The sequence below is a fragment of the Crinia signifera genome, chromosome 2 (assembly GCF_055691185.1).
Source record: "Crinia signifera chromosome 2, ASM5569118v1, whole genome shotgun sequence".
NCBI lineage: Eukaryota > Metazoa > Chordata > Amphibia > Anura > Myobatrachidae > Crinia > Crinia signifera.
This window is the reverse complement of record NC_139218.1, coordinates 334,849,642-334,869,429: the sequence shown is the minus strand read 5'-3', so window position 1 is coordinate 334,869,429 and position 19,788 is coordinate 334,849,642. Positions and strand designations below refer to the sequence as shown.

The following is a 19,788-nucleotide window of genomic DNA, read 5'->3' as shown; positions in this document are numbered from 1 at the left end:
TAGTGAGCGCCTCTCACACAGCGCAGGTATCTCCTGCGCTGGTGGACGCCGGCGGAGAGGTGCTTCATCTGTCTGAGACGCAGGGTTAGGGATTCGGTAGCACGTGCGTCTCCTGCACAAAGGGGGGGGGGGGGGTGCGATGTGCAAGTGCGTCTAATGCACAATAAAGGAGGCATTTGCCTGTGCTCCATGTTACATACTGGCAAATGCCTCCATTTGAAACCCTCACTATCCACGCCAGCCCGAAGCATGGCAAGGGGACGTGGTACGCATCCTCGACTTGTTCATACCCCCGCTATCCACGTCGGCGTGGAGTTGACTTTATAAAGTGTTGCGAGCACAGCGGATTACTTGACATGTATTCAGCGTCCCCACGTGGGGCTTCCTGCGCTTGCCACACTTCGGGCTCGTTGGCTCACTGCGCTCGCCACACTTTATAAAATCAACTCCACGCTGACTTGGATAGTGGGGGTATGAACAAGTTGAGAGGACGAGTACCGCGGGGCTTGCTATGCTTCGGGCTGGCGTGGATAGTGGGGGGGTTTCAGGAACACATTCACACCTGTCGTCATGTCAGGCAGGTTAAAAGGGTCAATGCGTCCCACACAATGTAATAAGCGCTGACTGACTAAGCAAACTGCGTAACGCTGACTGACTACGCTAACTATGTAAGCTCCGGCTAGCCCGCAAACACAAAGCTGATATTAACAGGGACGCCTGACTGACTACGCTAACTACTAAAGCGGCCGCGGGAACCCACTCTATTGACTACGTTAACTACTTAAGCGATCCGCATGAACACTAAGCTGATTCTGACAGGGACGCTACGCTAACTGCGTAACTGCCACCGTGAAACTACACAAGTACCACCTACACCCCTGTCAGTGCCCCCCCAGAGGCTGCTATTAATGTTCTGTTGCTTTGGGCAGTCTACATTGCTCAGCGGGAGCAGTCTTACCTGCTCGTCCAAGGGCAGTTCAAGTTCAGCGAAATAACATGAAAATCCAGGCATGTTGTGTTGGGGTTGCCCTCAAGTCTATCTGATGGCCTCATGGCTCAATTATCTGCTAAGAGAGGTCACCAGAACATGGGATCCAGCAGCAGAGGCAGTTTATGCTGTGATGACTGGCACTACAAGCTCATCTGTTTCCACTTTTTCCTCGTGCCTAGAAACCAGTTATGGCTGCATTCTACCAACACTTGGGCTAGATATATATCCCCTTTAGTAAGTGTTCTGGCTGACTGGACATACCATATAACCTTGGAAGGCAGAAGGAGTGTGAAAGCCAACAGGACACACAAAGTGTAACCTTGCAGGCTTTTTGCTTTTGGCCTGGTGGTGTGGATAGTAACATTGGTGTTCCACCAACCTTGCTGCTGCCCTAACTGGTTACATGGTGTGTTCTGTTGGTCTAATTGTGTAAACTACACGTACAGCCTGGGAACTAGCTGGTATCACACAGTTTTGTCTTCCTGTCTGAGGTTCAGACTTTCATCCAGGGTGTTCTCCAGGTACAGCTCCATTTTTGTTTCACCCGCGGTCATGTGGGAATTCAATCTGGTTCTGGATTTTTTGCAATCATCACATTGCGTTGTGAATAAGACATTTTGTTGGCAAAAAGATTCCTGACCTTAACCTAGTTCCGCGGGACCAGATTGCACACTTATTGAGGCAAGCTATATGAGGACACCTCTGTATGTTTGCCTTTTCATTTCCCTGGCAATTTGTTGGGTGGGTTATTCATATCTTGGTTAGGGCAGTTAACTGAACTTTCATATTTCTCATGTGTTTATTTCTTGTGAGTTTCACACGTTGCTACTGGGTCATATTCAATTATTTTTCACATTTGTAGCTCCTGTCGAAAGTTAACCAGTTTTAGTAATTACTTTTGGGGATAATACGTGACTGCACCCTGCTGATATGCATGCAGAAATATTCCCAAATTAGGGTTTTAGGGACACGTAACTAGCTCGCTGGACTCTGGTCATGAGAACACACTTTGCACATCTTGGACAGTGCAGGTTGCTCAAACAATTGAAAAGCTTCAGTCCCTTAAAGGAGCTACAGGTGCCCAAAGCAATTGAATTACCCTCTTAGTGTCCCCATATAACATTTTCATATCCATTCTTGAATATTTTTTAATTCATTTTGTACCAATACTTTTGGAGCTTTATGTTCCATTTTCAAAGCTTTTTTTTCAGTACAGTATGTAATTTACTCTGCCTCTTCTTTTGATTAAATGGTTTTGTTGGATGTGGCCCAGTGATGAGAACTTGCACCTTGAGGAAAGAAGGTTAACATTCATTTACAAGAGCTCTTGTTTATTTGTTATTTCACGTACAAAATTTGGCTTCTGCTTCCACCTTGGAAACCAGCGATGGTTATTCATTTCTGGTTACTGACGGTGAAAGGAAATCATTATCAGGATCTTCTTAGTCAATGAATGTTGGGCCAACCCTGTGATTGCAAGATTATGAGATCTGAGGGCCAACTGTATAGTTGTGACAGCATGTGCTAATTGTTCTCTCTCTCTTTCTTCCATACTTCCTCATCCATAAATAGATGTTACAAGACCTTGATTTGCTGTTTTTATTTTATTTTTATTTTTTTGCATTGCTTTGTATCGGTGAATAATCTATTCTTGGCATATCTTGGATGCATTTTTGTAAAACCATTTCACTCCTTTCAACAATGTCCTGAAAACTTTACAGGATCTGTTATCCTATTTAATTTTTATTTTTTTTGCAGGCTCCATTTCCTAATGGAGGGTTTGTCAATGGTTTTAATTCTTCAGGATCTTATAAAACAAGTGCTGCTTCTTTAAGTATAGGTCGACCTTTCCATAGAAACCGGTATGTATTATATCATAGTTGATAAGATACAAAGGATTGTTCTAACACTTTTGCCTCCAATTAGTTTCTTGTATAACTATTTCTTTAAATGGATATTCCACAGTATATGCGAGGAAGAGCAACAATAGTGTTGTCTTAATGGTATTCAGATGCCTTTAAAATATAAAGTGCAACACACACTTGATTAGTTATACAGACATTGTGTAACGTATATTGGAGACATTTGCACTGTTCTCCTAAGGTAGTTGCTGGTCAATGTTCTCCCTGTTGCTCCGTAGTTGACTAATGCAGTGAAGAGTTTTCGAGGAAGACACTATTGTGCAGATCAATTTGTAGCATATAAGCCTTGTATAATATCATACAGTATTCTGGCCCTTATGTGGATGTAAATGCCCTTGGATTTACCTGATGTCCATCTCCATGAACACATTTCTGCTGACCGTGTGCATTAGCGTTCATAATCTCTGTATGTATGATTAAAGTAAGGTACAGCTCTCCTGGGGTCAGATGTATCATGTTTCAAAAAGTGATTTAGTGGAGAGATAAACAACCAGCCTGTCAACTACAGCCTGTAACATGACAGTTAGGAGCTGATTGGTTGGCAATTTATCACTGTCCATTTTAACACTTTTTTTGAAGCTTGATACATTGGCCCCTGATGAGAACTGCCCTCTGGTCCAGTACGCATCCTACCTGCTGCCTGTCCGACCTCTGACTGCCCCCCACCCAACGGTGGACAGGGTTGCCCGTGAAAAGACAGCGTGCGACATATCAAATACGATCCTGCTGCTTGGGGGTTGGATAGCCATACACTAGTGCAATACATTGCAGTCATGTATGGCCACCTTAAAATGGCATTACAATGTCCAAGACCTGTGTCGCATTCTGGAGATTAGTGCATATGCAGAATGCATTCAAATATCTGAAAACTGCATTTTTGGAGGTTTGTCCCTTTTTTTTTTTTTTTTTTTTTTTATTTCAGTAGTTGTGTTGCAAAAATACGTATTCAATGTACTCGCCTTTGCTGGAAAGGGTCTGCTACATATGTGAAGAGGATTGACATCCAGCTTTTCAAACAAAATTTGGCAGTTAATCCTATTGTGCTCTATAACTACTGAAAGCTTTCTGGAATAGTTCAGCCAGCTTCTCATTTGTTACTGAGCGGGTTAGAGGGTCATGTAAGGTCACAAGCACAGTTGAAATGTGATGACAGGGACTTGCCTGATGAGATACATTGGTATGCAGAACAGTTAGCTATGACTGTAAACTACTTTATGCATTAACTACTTTTACTTATGTTTGTGATTGGTAGTTTTATTCAGTTATTTAAGGGAACAAACATTGAGAACACCTGTGTTTTATAGAGCAATGTAGTTTTTGGTACCAGAGGTAGTGGGAGGGGGATGTGTCAGAACATTATTATAATGCATAACCCTTTTTAGTTCACATGTCAAAAATAGAATTCTGTGTTGCATTCTCCTGTGACTGTACTAGCACCACATTGTATTTATACATACAGTACACACATTTATATATACACACACTTCACAAATACAGTTTTTGCCTCAAAATATTTTAGGACTAGATTGGTATTGGCAATCTATCATTTACGCCTTTTAGTTTTTTGTCATTTTTGCTTCAAAGACTTTATAAACAATAATTACTTACAATTTTAAATGTCTTTAAAATTTCAGAGAAGTTTTCGGAACCATAAGTAGGATTTTTTTTTCTTCTCCCACAGTGTGAAGCCTCCATTTCGATCATCCACTAACTCCTCAGAACGGGCTACTGAGGGTGGCACCACAACTCCGATACCATTAGCCGATATACATATAAATAGAGCAAACTTACGGGCTTTTCCCTCAGAACGGCACTCCACATCTTTAACCGGACAACAGGATAACGCACAATCTATACACACCGAACAGAATGGAATGGATGGGGCTGGTCGTGGCAGGTTTGTATATTATGTGCCTTATTTTTGTCACTTTTATTTAATAGCTTTTTAGAATGTGTCCCAAAAGAGGCATTCAAACTTTTTTGATCTGTGGTCTACAGATGCTACGACTCAATATAGTTAACATTCCAATTGTTTTAACAATAAAATGCATAAAAGCTGTTTTTTTTAATTTATGTTTTAATGCTTTCCATTACAGGAGGAATGTCTTCAGAGGAAGACGACGAAGAGATGATGATCGCACTTCGGTAAGTTGCTCTTTCTTTGTATGCTTCATAGGCCAGAAAGACTTGATTGTACAACATTTTAGATCAGGAAGTGAGTCATGCTACACTGTGCTGAAGTTGAGGGGATACAGGGAGAGGGACCAGCAAAGGAGGAGAGGTCTTGCTGCACAAAGGCCTGGTTACTTCAAAGGCCTTATTGGTCCTACATGCTCCTCCTGGCTCTTATAAGCGATAATAACCCGGATGATTTCCACAACTTCCTATTCATGATGATGACACCTTCCAGGAGTTGCTGGCTCTGGTGACCGCCTTTATTGAGAAGGTGGAGCAAGATGGCAGGTTTCTATCTCTGAACAGGTGAAGCTCGTGGCTACCCTGCGGTACCTGGCTACTGGGCAGTCATTTGAGGACCTAAAGTTTGGGACACGCATCTCTGCGCAGGCTTTGGGACACTTCATCCCTGAAACCTGCAAGGCCATTAATGGGATGGGAGCTGTGGCATGGTAGGACGAAACCATCGGATTAAAATACATTTAATTACTTTACAATTTTCTTGCGCACCCAGGTCACCAAGGCAGCTAAGTAGGTTGGCTTGGAGTACTCCACCAGGCGGTTAAAGGCAGCCTCCCTCTTCTGCTTCCAGTACAGGCTGATAAAGCCACATAAAAATCATGACTCGTGATATCTGCAGAAAAAAAAGACAATACATAAACATGGGACAAGTTGCATTATTGTCAAATTAAATTTTGTTTTGTAGTTACTGCTGTGAATTTGGTGAAATGTTTTTGATAATACATTGACTTGCAAGGTGCTGCGACTTAATGGTGGTCAGTGAGGCAAAATAATGATGTGCAATGGGGCAGCATAATGGTGGGCAATATAATGGTTGGCAGTGGGGCAGCATAATGATGGACAGGGCACGGCCAGCAGCTTGCAGTGCGGTAAAATAATGGTATGCAGAGTGCAGCAGCATAATGGTGTGTAATGGTGGGCAGTAGGGCAGCATAATGGCAGACAGTGCAGCCGGCAGCTTGCAATGTGGCAGCATTTTGGGCAGTGTGCCAGTAGAGCAGAATAATGGCGGGCGGTGGTGGTTAAACAGCATAATAATCATTAGTGGCCAGTGGTGTTGCCTGCCTACACTTTCCGCTGTTTGGGAGCCTAGCAGTGTGCTTCTAGCGTCCCCTCCAGTCATATGGGTGGAAGAGGAGTGGCCAGGAAGTGACCAGAAATCTTCAGCAATCGAATATCGTAGTTAGAAAAATCGAATGCCAACAAAACAGAATTCGACGGCACGTAAATATTATGTGCAGAAAATACGACCATGAGACGCAAGATTCGACCGGTGGGCCTGCGCATCAATGTGCATACAATCATTTTATTTATCGAACAGATGTAGTCGAAATCGAAGGAAAGCATGCAATATCTAATACGTGTATGGGCAGCATTAGGCCTATACCTGTTAAGTGAATGTCATTCTTGAGGATCATAGTTTAGTGGTTGTTGCTTGCTGCAAAAGTAATCTCAGTCAAATTGTGTGTTTAGTTTTTTTTACTGTATTTTCTGGCCCAATGATGATTAAGTATCGCGCTTAGAGGGAACAGGCCTAGCATCCAGAAGTCTGATCTACTCTTCATACTTTTTCTATTCCTCCATATTCCTTCTCACTTTTTCTGATCTTATTCTTCTTCTACTCAGACTTCGGTTGTTTGGTCTTCTCAATGATCGTAAGATTATGAGATCTGAGGGCTGTGAACCTTTTCTACTTTTTTTTTTCCATCCTTTCAGATAATACACATAGCTGTGACTTCATGTGGATTTACTCTTTCTGTTTCAGCGGCTACTGTTTGCAACGGAAGAAGTTGCACCGACACCAAAGTTTGACTTGCTTGCAACTAATTTCCCTCCCCTACCCGGCAGTATAGCGAGCACACCTGGGGAGCCTGTACTTGAAAGCAGGATGGCTGATGTTGTCAAGGGAATTTGCAAAGAGAAAGTGAGTTTAAAATTTTTCATCTGATTTTGGATTTTATAAGTGTATGCCACAAACCTGAATATTCAATTAGTCAATTTGTTATCTTGGTCCCTTTTTAGTGTAAGTCTATGACCTTTAATGAAGTTAAGTAATAGTAACTGAAGGCATTTCAAAGCTGGGAATATATGTTAAATCCAGTTTTCTAATTTTGATACTTTGTAAATACATTATTAAAAGAAAATTATGCATGGACACTAGATTGAATATGAATAAAAGGTAAATCTGTCTCCATATTAGAACTTGAAACTTTTTATCCGATTTGTTATCAGTGTAATCATGTGTAAAGCATTCCTACTTAATCTAGTCACCACAGTTTATTTTATTGTGTAGAACGCCAATAGTTCATATGAGAAATTTGTTGCAACTGAGGCTAACTAAGACTGCCTATATACACACACCATTCTTTCTGAGCAATGGAAGGCCAAAATGACTTTTAGTCCGATTTGGCTACTCAAGGATTAACCTAAAGACCTCTGTGTTCAGATTGCATACACCAAATGGCCAGATTTGTCTGCTTCGGTCGCATGTGTATGACCAAATTTGATTTGCAGCCTTTGGCGTAGAAATATTGGTTTCTATGTACAGTTTAAGCCTATATCTCTGGTAGAACAATCACATTTTGAGTTGCATATACACTATTTAGCCAAGTAATTGGACACTGGCAGCAAGTAGTTAAATAAGATTTTATTGAGGTCAGTACTTTGCATGTCCAGCAGCAGTCATCCTTTATGGCAAACTGTCCACAAGTTCCGGGGCAACAGCTGGTGGTATGTTTTGCTTAAGTACAGTGACCGGTGACACTGAAGAAGGTAGAGTCTGCCTAGAACACACTGGTTGCTCCACTTTGTCCCAGAGGTTCTCAGTGGAGTTAAGATCTGGATTACGAGCTGGCCAGTCCATCTGGGGAATCACATTTTCTGTATACCAGTCCACCATGATAGGTGGCATTGTCATCCGTAGAACTGACACAATGTAGGGAGGAAACGGTTCTATGTTACCATGCATTACAACTAGTGGACCCATGCCAAACCAACTGGTACAGCCCTGCAGCATAACTCTACAACTTACATGCTTTACTGTAGGTACTGCAGACTCTGGATCAGACTTTCCCCACGGCAATCGCCAAAGACTTCCATCTGATCCAAAAAGTGTAAATGATGACTTCACCATTGTTTCACTGTACAGTTTTGGCGTTCTTTACTTCGTTACCCTGGGCTTTTTTCTTTGTGATTTAGAAGTTTGAGCAGCTGCTTAACCAAAATGTTAGTGCATGGGCTGCTCTATGAAGGGTACTTGTCAAAACACACATTAGTGGCCATTTGGAACTTCAATGCATAAGGTGACCCCTGTTCTTTCGCAGCTCTCTGGTTAACACTCCATGGGTTGCAGTTTTGGGGTCTTCCAGAGCAAGGTGCGTTCCTGTAATGACCATTCTTCTTCCACATAATAATGACCAGATACAGTGGAATAATGGACCTTCCTGACATCTACTATGCTTTGCATACCTCCAGTTGAGCTGCATATGATCCCTTATCAAACTTATAAGCAAGCCATTATGTTCGCAAATGCTCTAAGTAGTCCCCCTCTACCTATTTTATACCTTCATGAGCATGTCTGCTGCAGGAGCACATCATTTTGCTTGCACAGGGCCATTCAATCACCTTTTTTTTTTTTCTTCTTCCTTTAGTATGTTTCATTGTTTTATATTATGTTCTGCGTTGCATGGTAACAGATCCTATCTTTCAGGAGAATAAGGAATTGCTTCCAAATTTGTCTACACCCGCTCAGGAAGAACCCACAAAAACCACAGTGCAGCAGCCCGTTGTGAGTGCTGTCCGCCAAACTACAGAAGACTTCACGCCGCCCCCACCCTTACCTAGGTAATCCTATTGGACAGCTGTGCATGATGGTGTTGAATGAGTCTACCTATTTGATAAGGAGCTACCTGTATTAACCAGAATTGTCTTTCTGCATTGTATGGATTTCATATTTATGTGTTGCATAGATTGAATGCTTGTTTTAGCTTGGTCTTAAATGACCGGTTAGCTAGAACTTTGTATGGCAAGTCTCGGTAACAGTTGAGTGATCTGTAGGTTAAGCCTGGCATGCGTTCTTTGTGTTCAGATGAAATCCATATGAAACTTGTTAGAGATAGCTTTATACAAGTTGGTGTAGATCAGGGTTAGGTGACCGTCGGCCCTCCAGCTGGATGGTGTAGCTTCATAGGTTGCCTAACACTGATACACCTCATTGACGTCCAGTGCAGGTCATGGCTATTCCATAAGTGTAAAAATTAATGCGGAGATGATCCCAGATATCATCCCACATTAGAGACCATTTGTGTCTCCATTTAAAAAATTTGTCAGGGTCATTTTTAAGCTACATTGTCTAACTCAAGTGAATGTTACTTCTAAATTAATTTGGCTATAAATGACATCAAGGCTAAAGCTGGCCATACATCTACAGATCGATTGGGCTGGTTGGATGCAAATTCTGGTAATATCTGAATGACAGTTTTTGGCAGTTTTCCAGCATTTCAAAGCAAATGGTCAACTGTCATTTGCTCTCATCCATTACCAGGATTTTGTTCCAACCAGCCCAATCTGACAATTGATCAGCTTAAGACTTAGGGGGGTATTCAATCTTCGGGTCACGGCAGACGAGCTTGCTCGCCTGCCGTGACCCAGTCCCGTTCTCGGTCAGCTCGACCGAGAACATGCAGGCGGGATTCAATGTCCCGCCTGCAGCGGGACGAGAAGGGCGCGTGGCCGCGAGTTGCGGCCGGGAAGTGACGAGCTGCAGCCGGCAGCTCGTCACTTCCCGGCTGTTCTCGGCAGAACGAGCCCGACAGCTAGAGATGTCGGGCTCGTTCTGCCAGGAAACCCTGTTCAATGCTGTCGGGGAAGGTATCAACAGAGACATCCGATCCAGTTATAGGAAGAACTGTAATTTTTAACCTAATGAAGTTTTTGAAGCTTGACTCATGTCTGCTTTATTTTCTTTTTTTTTTTTTTTAGCAATCCCGTCAATGAGAAGAAACCTACAGAAATTTCTTGTCACAAAGACGTAGCAAGTCAGACCGGATCAGTGTTACCAGTGTGCAATGCTACTTCCACAAAACCACTGAAATCTACCACCACTGCACCAATGACAAATATGTCACCTACTCAAAATATACAGGTATGTTAAAAGCTTTTTCAAAGCTACCACTTTTTTCCCCCCACATAATTTACCATGGAGAAGTGTATCCGGACGCTATTGGTTATTTGGTCCTCATATTTTTAATTTTACATTCTCTTGAGCATTTCCCAAAGTCCCTGAAATATGCTCTTCACCTAAGATTGCAATCTATTACAGGTCGGGTCTCCCTTATCTGTGTATTCGAAAAACCAAAATATTCTGAATTTGTTTCGGAATATTCAGGGTTGTTGTTTTTTTTTCCTACTTACCTTGTCCCCCGATGTTCACAGCGGCCTGCAGGATCCTCTTCAGCAGCATCTCCAGTCCCAGGGGTGGTGCATTGCATGAGTGCGCGCTGGTGACTAGCTTGCGCAATGCACCTCTAGGACTGGAGATGCAGCTGAAGAGGATCCTGAAGGCCACTGGGGGACCATCGGGGTACCACCAGGGGACCAGGTAAATATTGGGGGGTGGGGGTTATCCAAAATCCCTTATCCAAAACGCTTGTGGTCCCGAGCTTTTCGGATAAGGTATTCTCAACCTCTACTAGATCAAAAAGACCTTTTAACTGCAGGGGTAGCCAACTCCAGTCCTCGAGAGCTACCAACAGGTCACATTTTCCAGCTCACATCACATGTGCACAGGTGCACTCATTACTGACACATTTTAAAAGATCCACAGGTGGAGCTAAATACTTTACTTGTGAATTTGTGAGGAGACCTGGAAAATGTTAACTGTTGGTAGCTCTCAAGGACTGAAGTTGGCTACCCCTGTTCTACAGTCACAAATGATGGTAAAGAGCACAAGAAATGGAAATGTATCAATGATAGTAATGTTCACATGAAGAATAACAATTCAGAAGCATCACTGTAAATTCCAAATGACCAATCTTCAACTCTGAATATTGTAGTGTTTTAGCTGCAACGTATGTTGTGCTTTACCTAAACACAAGAAACTCAACCTTAATGTTACAATTAAATTCGCAAGATCCTGTTTCCAGAAATCCTGTTCCAAAACTGATGCTAATTTTACCTGTTTTAATCCATGACCTTCTCTTAATTTCCAAGGTCACAGAAGGAGACAGGATAGGTCTTAATTTAAAATAGTTTATTATTTAACAAAAAGTTTGTCCCCAGTTTGCTTCAAAAAGTAGTGTCTCATCTATACATGAGAAAATGGGTGAAAATAATAATTTGTCTATCGTTTAGAAACCATGTATCCATTTCTGTTGACCGCAATGATTTTTATTTTTTCAAGGAACCACGTAAATTAAGTTACGCTGAAGTATGTCAAAAACCTCCCAAGGAGCCAGCACCAGTTCCAGTACAACCACTTCGTGAGCTTCGTTCAAATATAGCACCACCTGCCAAAAATGAAGAAAGTTCTGTTCCAGAAAAGAGTTTTGAAAAGACTCATGAGAAGGTTGAAGGAAAAGTAAAAGATTCTCCTGGGCACCGCGGCAATGGAACCCCCCGAGGTGGTGGAGGTGGTGCAGGAAAAATCAGGGAACAGAGGCGACAGTTTGGACGCAGATCTTCACCTCAGGGAGCAATGCGGCGCAATGGCAAGGAGCAATATGTGCCACCAAGATCACCAAAGTAAACTTTATTTTTTTTGGACTTTAACCTACAAACTGGACTGATTGAATCTACAGAATAAAAGGACTTGGTTAAAAATGATCATCAGTTTTGTTGATCAATTTGTATAAAGTGACCGTAATGGAAATTCAGAATTCATCTCAGAGATATATAGGTTGAGGTGGTAATGAGTTCCAGGAGTGATTTAAAAAAGCATATAATCAGTAGGTTGTTTTTTTCTTTGTTTTTGTTTTTTCTTCGTGGGTTGGGGAAAATACCTGAGGGGGGGATATTTTTCTTAAACATTTTAAGTTGCAGAAGTTACCTGTTATATCAGTTTCAGGGTTGTGACATAAACCTAGAGTGCCCTCTGTTGAAGAGGGTAAGAGAAAATATTTTTGAAAAATAGATGTTAAAAATTAAAAAAAAATGTTAAAAAAAATATAGAAATTTAAAATTACTTTTTTTTTTTTTTTTTTTTAAATCTATTTAAGGCTTTGCTGGTAGTATATGTATGCCATTTTGGCCTTGAAGTGAAAAATCATGGATGCAGTGTGGTCAATGTGTTAAGTAACTGTGGCCAGTTGCTGTTTTTGTCACGCATTATAAAACTGAATGTACAGCTATTCTGTAATGTCTATTAGCTTGAAATTTAGTTTGTCTTTTGACCTTACTAAAATTTCTTTCAAAGCTTTTAATCTATCAAGTCAGCATATATTTGCAAGATAGCAAAAGGCTTAGCTATAACAGGCATGTGATTTGGTAATCAGGCTTTTTTTTTTTTTTTTTTTCATATTTCTTTCCACGCCGCCCCCCTCCCTCCCTCCCAAAAAAATGAATGCATGGCTTCATGTTCATAGCTGTGTTCATCTGTACACACAGCCTATGTATATGTATATCATCTTACGAAAGGGCTATGCATAACTGACATAAGTTTATGTGACTCACATTGGAACGCTTGGTGAATTTATGCTTCACCGGTGGCGCATACAGTTGAATATTGATGCAACTGGTTTCCTCTGTGATACAACAGTAACAATTTATTTTCAGGTTTTTTTTGTATTGAGATATATATATCCTTAAAATAAAATGACTAGCTATATGTGAAAGAATACAGCCTTTCTTTGGTAGAAGTCATCACAGTTTAGTTTTACAGTAAGATTAAAGTTTCTTTCCTTCTATAACGTGTTTTAAAGTTTTCCTACTCAGTTTCCATTTGTCTTTTCAGTAAATTATTTCGTTTTAAGGGCTTCCTAAAAAATATATATTTTTTTTTTTTTTTGCTTTAAACTGGTTGCATATCAATCGGTGTCATTTTCTTAGACTCTGTCCTATTTTAATTGCACCATTCACTGCTAAATTTGTGTAGCAGGATCCCTTAGACGCTAGTACTTTAATAAGACTTGTATAGTGAGCACTGTAATTGTGCTATATTACTACAATGTTGGGCCTATTCTGTGTTCATCTTGGCACAGATGTTCTACCCTTTTTTTATCTCATGTTCTAAACTATAGCTGAACATGTAGATACAGTGCTTTTAACCCATACCTTTTTTTTTTTTTTTTTTTTTTAAAATAGGACTTGAGTATTGTTTTTTTTCTTCCTTGTTGTAGATGTAAAATAATTTATCACTGATTGTGAATTGCAGAAATACTACAATGTAAGTGGATATGTGAAATTTGAAAGGAAGGTTTGTGTTTGTATATAGCATTTTTCTTTAGACTTAATGCTCATGTACAGAAACGCCAATCAAATGTGAGAGGCTTTTCTGGTACAAGCGCTACATAAGGATCTCCATGTATTTATTTGAATTTTCTGTGCTAGATTATTTTTGTTGCCGTTGTAGAATTATTATTTTTTAATCTGGGTTATAAAAGTATAGTTAAGGCTGTGAAAATATCTAGATTGTGTATAAACTACAAATGCAGTATGTTGCATGAAAAGCACAAAGCCTTAAGTTAGGCTGGCTGCTAACTCCAATCATATTCTCCACGTATATATATATTTTCTCAGGCAATCTTCAGATAGCAAATTATGCCGTTACTACATCTGTTTTAGGTGATCTGTAACTTAGAAAAGCGTTCCTTTTTAATCAATATTTACAAATTCCTGCTTGCAGCTCCAAATACTGTAGCTTTATTCACAGCAATCATAATCTGTTAGGTCTTTAATTAGCATGTTGCAAAAAAAAAGAGTAATTTTTGGGGTGTTGTCTTTTGCGTTGTAGCTGTCTTTTGCATAGGCCTTACGTTATGTTCCAAAAAAATGACATAATTCATCTTTTCTGTATTGTATCATTTTACGACTAATAATACATTTTACATTACACTGCAAAAAAAAAGTCAAAGCGTATAATGTACATCGAAATGGCGTGGTATAACATTCCTGTTTTGTGCTGTCACAAGACATGCTCTGCGTAAAGTGAAATACATTGAATACATTTGTTGAATATGAATTATCCAGTGACACATCCACTTCGCTGTCCAAGCATATACATCTATAAACCCTCTCTGGAAGCTGCACTAGAAACAGATTATTGCTTCTGGTTTATTTGCTATATGTTGTGTGGGGTTTTTTTTTTTCCCCCTCCCTTTTTTTTTTTTTTTCCCTCTTTTTTTTTTTTCCCCCTCCCTTTTCCCCCCCCCCCCCCTTGCCTTTTATTCTGCATTGTCCTTAATACAGCTTATTGATTTCACATATATAGAGTTGTCAGGGCTTCCTTTTGCTATGGTACCATAGAGTTGTCAGCTTTTTATTTAAATATGGGCTATCGAGGCATAAGCAACATGCGCGTGTCTTGAATCTGGAACATGATCTTTGTTTACCTAAAACTATTCAAACAGACTTTCTGGCACTTATATATTTTTCTTTGTTTTAAACCTGAACTGTACTCTGAAATCATCTGTAACTACATTATTTTACTTGGTAATTCTACCTTGCCTTGGCGTTTTGTTAATTCTACATATATATATATGGGTCTTTTAAGACCAAATAAACCATTTTTTTTTTTTTTCACCCAGTGTTCCAGGTAATCATTATCTGATTTCAAAATCGTGAAATAGGGTTCATGCTTTAAATGTATACATGTATTTGTATTCTATTCTGGACATTGCCAAGGTGCTATAAAATATTGAAATAACAGATTTAGAAGAATAAAGCTGATTCAAAGGGTAAAGTCTGTTGTCATTTGTTTAGAACCATTCATTTCCTGCAATGTCAATAAGCCTCTATCTAGGATTTGCTTTCATCTGCCTCAGGCAGCTGATACCAAATCCCTGAAAGCAGAACCATTTCCCAGCAAAAATGGGGCTGCAGCCAGTGAAAAGACAGGGACACATCTAGAAAAAAATAGTGTAAAAACAGCCATTGTTTACTTCACGTAGAGGTTTATTCTAATATATCCGAAATGCTTGGGGCTGGAAGTATTTTGAATTTCAGGTTTTTTTATGTGCTTCTGCATTTTTGTTCCCCAGTCTAAACGCATGTAGAAGTTTATACACTGCTTTGAATGATTTTGTGGCTGAAACAAGGTTTGTACATTGAACCATCAGAAAGCAAAGGTGTTACTATCTTTATTGCTCTAAATATATTTTGGTTTTCAGAATATTTTTAGATACTGGTATTTTGGATATAGTAGACTATATCTGGATGATACACTAAAGATTTGCCAATGCGGTGCCTGGCGCTGTTTAAAGTCCTCTTATTCCTCTAGGGATATTTTAAACCCAAAACATAAGGGAAAAAATACATATAGTGTAATATTGTTTAACAATGAAAATTATACGGTGGGAATGCTCCTGAGGTATTATTATTGGTACCGTACCGTTAATTATAGTCTTGATGGGGTAGACTCCCAGCGTGTCTCATGGGGCGGTTACGTCACCGTTATGACCCTTCACGAGTATTCCACCTTGTAGGAAATGGCTCAAGCCAAGAGAGACCACAATCCCACAATGGTGTGATACCTTTTATGTAAGTGGATATACTTTTAAATTTTGTAAATTAAAAATTAGAACCGTACCGGAAAGGTTGTGTCCACTGCGGAGGCAGACAAGGTAGGCATGGTTTTAACAATTTTGTCACCATAGATTTTTTTATCTCCTTCACTTTCCAGGATAGACAGAGTACATACAAAAAAAAAAAAAAAAAAACAATATATGGTGCAAGTCTGTTTTTAATTGATTAAAAGTGAACAAACAGTAAAAACAGAAATGGCCAAAGCTGACTCACACTTTGTTGTAGTCCACAAAGTTTTTGCAGACTAAACAAGCATGATGGAATAATGGAATTCCTCAGGCATCCCTGAAAACTCTGGTGAAAAAGTACAGCCCGGCAGCTCTCCTCTCTCCTCCCACCAACACGTTTCGATCCGTTGAGTATACTTGTCAGGGTGTGGAGAGACTCTGGGGAATCAGTATATATATATATACCCCTCCTTAAAAAAGAAAAACCTATTTCCAGACATAGATCGAATCTGTCCTACTATTCCTATACATTTCCATGCTAAGAATTTAGTCCTTTAACCACATCTTAGGACTCAATTCTTAGCATGGACATGTATAGGAATAGTAGGACAGATTTGATCTGTCTGGAAATAGTTTTTTCTTTCTCTTTTTGTTTTCTGAATCAATTGAAGAGAAATGTTATGTAATTTGAGTTCCGTGTTTTAATCATTGGAGAGACGGCAGAAGATTGGTAGAAGTAACTTCACCCCCTGCAGGTGTAATTTGGAAGGGTTTAAAAGGTTTTTTTTTTTAATGAGGCAGACAACCATTTGAGAAAATTGTTGATTAACTGAGAAACCAGTTAGAAGTGGCTGGTATTTCTTCATCACTACTTGCCTCTGGAATGTTTTTGGAAAATCATCAAACCCTACCTCTACATTCCAGTGAAGGCCTCTGACATTTTATACCCTCGTACAGCACGTTACCTGGTCCAGTATAATACCAATGCTAAAAATCAAGAGGGCATCCATTATTGGGCATATGAAGCTGCACTGTACCTGGACATAACGATATTATTGTACGTGTTTAGCGGATGTCTTTATGCAAGGAAACTAAGGAACTCTAGTCTGACTTTTATTTGCAATAGCATTAGGCTACCTATGGAGTATCTGACATTAGTGTAACCAATATTTCTAAAGAAACATGTATGTCTTATGGTAAAATCTGGTTTATTAGCAGCATCTTATACGGAAATATTATAATACACATACTATGGGGTATATTCAATACTCTGACGGCGAGTCATCAACAGAGAAGTTCTGATTATTCGCCATCACAGTATTCAACTCTCTTCACTTGCTGTTTCCACCTCGCCTGTTCCCTGAGGTAAGGTGGAAATGGTGAGTCTGTCCATTAAAACGGAGGGGCTCACCACAAAATGCAGCGTCTCGCAAGAGAAAGCCATCCTTGCCATACAAACCCCCTCGCCGACCGCATTGAATACTGCCTCAATGTTCTTTCATGGAAAATGGTGGACACTGAAAATATATTTGCTTGTGAACAAATCAAGCTGTTTAAATGTTTAACTATTATGTGCTTGTAAGCTTGCAGCAGGGCCCTCTTACCTCCAAGTCTGTCTGTTGTTACCCAGTTTGTTCTATCACTATTTACACTTGTAAAGTGCAACAATCCTCTGCGCTATATACTGTAAGACACTGTAAATAAATAAAAATGTACTGTTCATGTTTATTTTGAAGTAAAGCCAACTTACTTTTAATCTATTCTGTCTCTGTTCAGTATTTGACTTTATACCCCTTTCACACCAGAAAATGCAGGGACCCACCCCAGAATATGGACGGGGCATTCTCTGGTTGGCCCCTTTCACACCAGAAAAGTCCCTGCATTTTCTGGTGTGGGCAGGAGGAGGAGAGTACTCACCCTGTGTTGCTGGACCTGAGGAAGCGAAACGCGCATGTTGGCAGTACCAGCCGTGTGGGTCACTCCCGTGTGTGTCCTATTAATTGTATTGAATCAGCGCTCAAATGTATTTAGCTCTTGTAAGGGCTGTAATGTACTAACTTACTTGTATGCCGCAGGTCTAGGTCTGTAGTGGTGTCTGAAAGTTTCAGCTCATTTTGGCACTCACCAACACCGCTTGGACTGCCCCTGTTATCTAGAGATTGCTGCATGCATCAGTTGATCACAGGGGTTGTGGCCGTACCACACAGATGCAATGTATCTTACCTATATGATTTATATTTACATTGATTACCATTTTGCAGCAATAGTCTGGATCAGAATAACATGCGAATTTAATAACTGCTTGTCGTTTCTGGCAGATTATAGCATGTGAATTAATTGTGCCAGCAATGTATATATTACCGGCCAATAAATATACATTGGTGGGCAGGCTACCAGTAATGTTTACATTGCTGGCATGTGCCAGCAATGTATATATTACCAGCTAAAATCCTGTACACAAACATTGGTGGCCAGTTGTATTGTTGCTGCTGCGGGCAGGGGCACAGAGCTGCCGCAGCTGGAGCTTCTGTGGCTGATGGCTTTTACAGAGCAGGGGGGAAAAGAAGGGGAGCTGCCGTACAGCGAGGGGACCTGGAGCTGCTGCTTGCGGGCGGCTTTCCTCCCTGCTCCGTGTGCTGTAAGTATATGGAGCAGGAGGTATTGTGGCCGGGGGGCGGGCTGATAGAGAGCGGACGTCGGCGGGTTTGCCTCCCTGCGGCATATACAGAGCAGTGGGAGGGAGAAGGGGCGGCAGCTGGGCTCAAAGTGAATAGTCTTTCAGCCCGGCAGCCGTAGGGGTGTATACACACACACACACACACACACACACACACAGCGATGATGGCTGTATAAACCAGCCATCATCGCTGGCATGCTGGTAAAACCAGCAGATGTGAGACTTTGCTAGCGATGATGTGGGAGCACACATCATCACTAGTCTGCCATCAGTGGCCCATACACACTGGGCGATTTTCAGCTTAAAATCACTCAAAACGGCCATAATAAGCGATTTTCTGCTGTATATGGGCCTTAATGCCTTAGCAGGACCTGCTCATGCTAAACTCAGATACTAAGCAACACAGAGTGTTTAATTTAAGCAGGTTGCAACATTCTCACCTTGAGCACAATATTGCATAATACTGTTACCAGTACACAAACTTGGTTACCTAAAGACATCCTATTAAGGCAAATTACTAATTTGAATCCTACTAAGGACAAACACCTTATAGTTTGAGCAGGATTTGTTCTTAGAGACCTTAAAAGCAGATATGATGCGCTGAGTATTACTAAGTACGCTAGAGACATATATTACACACACGGCATCCCCGCACGTGCTATTTTAACATGCACTTTTTATCACTTGTTTGTCTATGTTCGTATGTTTTTTTTTATATATATATATATTTCGCCGTTTTAACCATTGAATAATTAAAGTTATATTTTATTGTGTATTTACTCTTCTTGTGGTGCACCACATCTAGACACACGTTTTCTGTCTCAACCAAAAGATTTATATTTCTGTGTCTGCGGGAGCACATCCCTGAACTTTGTGAAGTATTATACTCAGATCATTACAGATAGGGGGCTGAGTCACAAATATAGATTTAATTGAACACTAAATCCTGTGTGACTGGATCACACATTTGTTTGCTGGAGCTCGGTGCAGGCTGGGGATCCACACAGGCGGCGGGCGCAGATGATGCTGCAGTGAGGGCACCGGAGAGCTCCGTCTTCTACATACGCCGCCTGTCCTGTCATCTGCGGCCGCTGCCTGTGTGGATCCACAGCCTGACAACACACCGAGGACCAGCAACCTGGGTGAGTACCCCCTACCCATTTTATTATCCTTTATATGGTGCCACAAGGGTACATGCCACCCACCAGCGGGCAGGGGGTCCCTGCAGCATATATGTGAGTTCAGCGGTGCCCCCCTGCAAATGTTATGTAATCAGCAGCGCAGCCCTCCGTCACGCGGCGGCAGGCATGATGGCGG

At 40.8% G+C, this 19,788-nt stretch overlaps 1 protein-coding gene across 2 annotated transcripts in view; it reads left to right on the top strand.

Annotated features, from left to right (window-relative positions):
• The window catches only part of LARP4 (La ribonucleoprotein 4), a 45,166-nt gene extending 30,162 nt beyond the window's left edge, over positions 1–15,004 (top strand). For both annotated transcript variants that reach the window (XM_083169487.1, XM_083169486.1), the window contains exons 10-16: positions 2,750–2,853; positions 4,595–4,810; positions 5,010–5,058; positions 6,875–7,033; positions 8,819–8,952; positions 10,090–10,252; positions 11,510–15,004. In XM_083169487.1, the coding sequence (XP_083025613.1) occupies positions 2,750–2,853; positions 4,595–4,810; positions 5,010–5,058; positions 6,875–7,033; positions 8,819–8,952; positions 10,090–10,252; positions 11,510–11,854 (1,170 nt within the window). In that variant the 3' untranslated portion in view covers positions 11,855–15,004. The remainder of the gene's footprint in view (positions 1–2,749; positions 2,854–4,594; positions 4,811–5,009; positions 5,059–6,874; positions 7,034–8,818; positions 8,953–10,089; positions 10,253–11,509) is intronic.
• Positions 15,005–19,788: the final 4,784 nt, after the last annotated feature.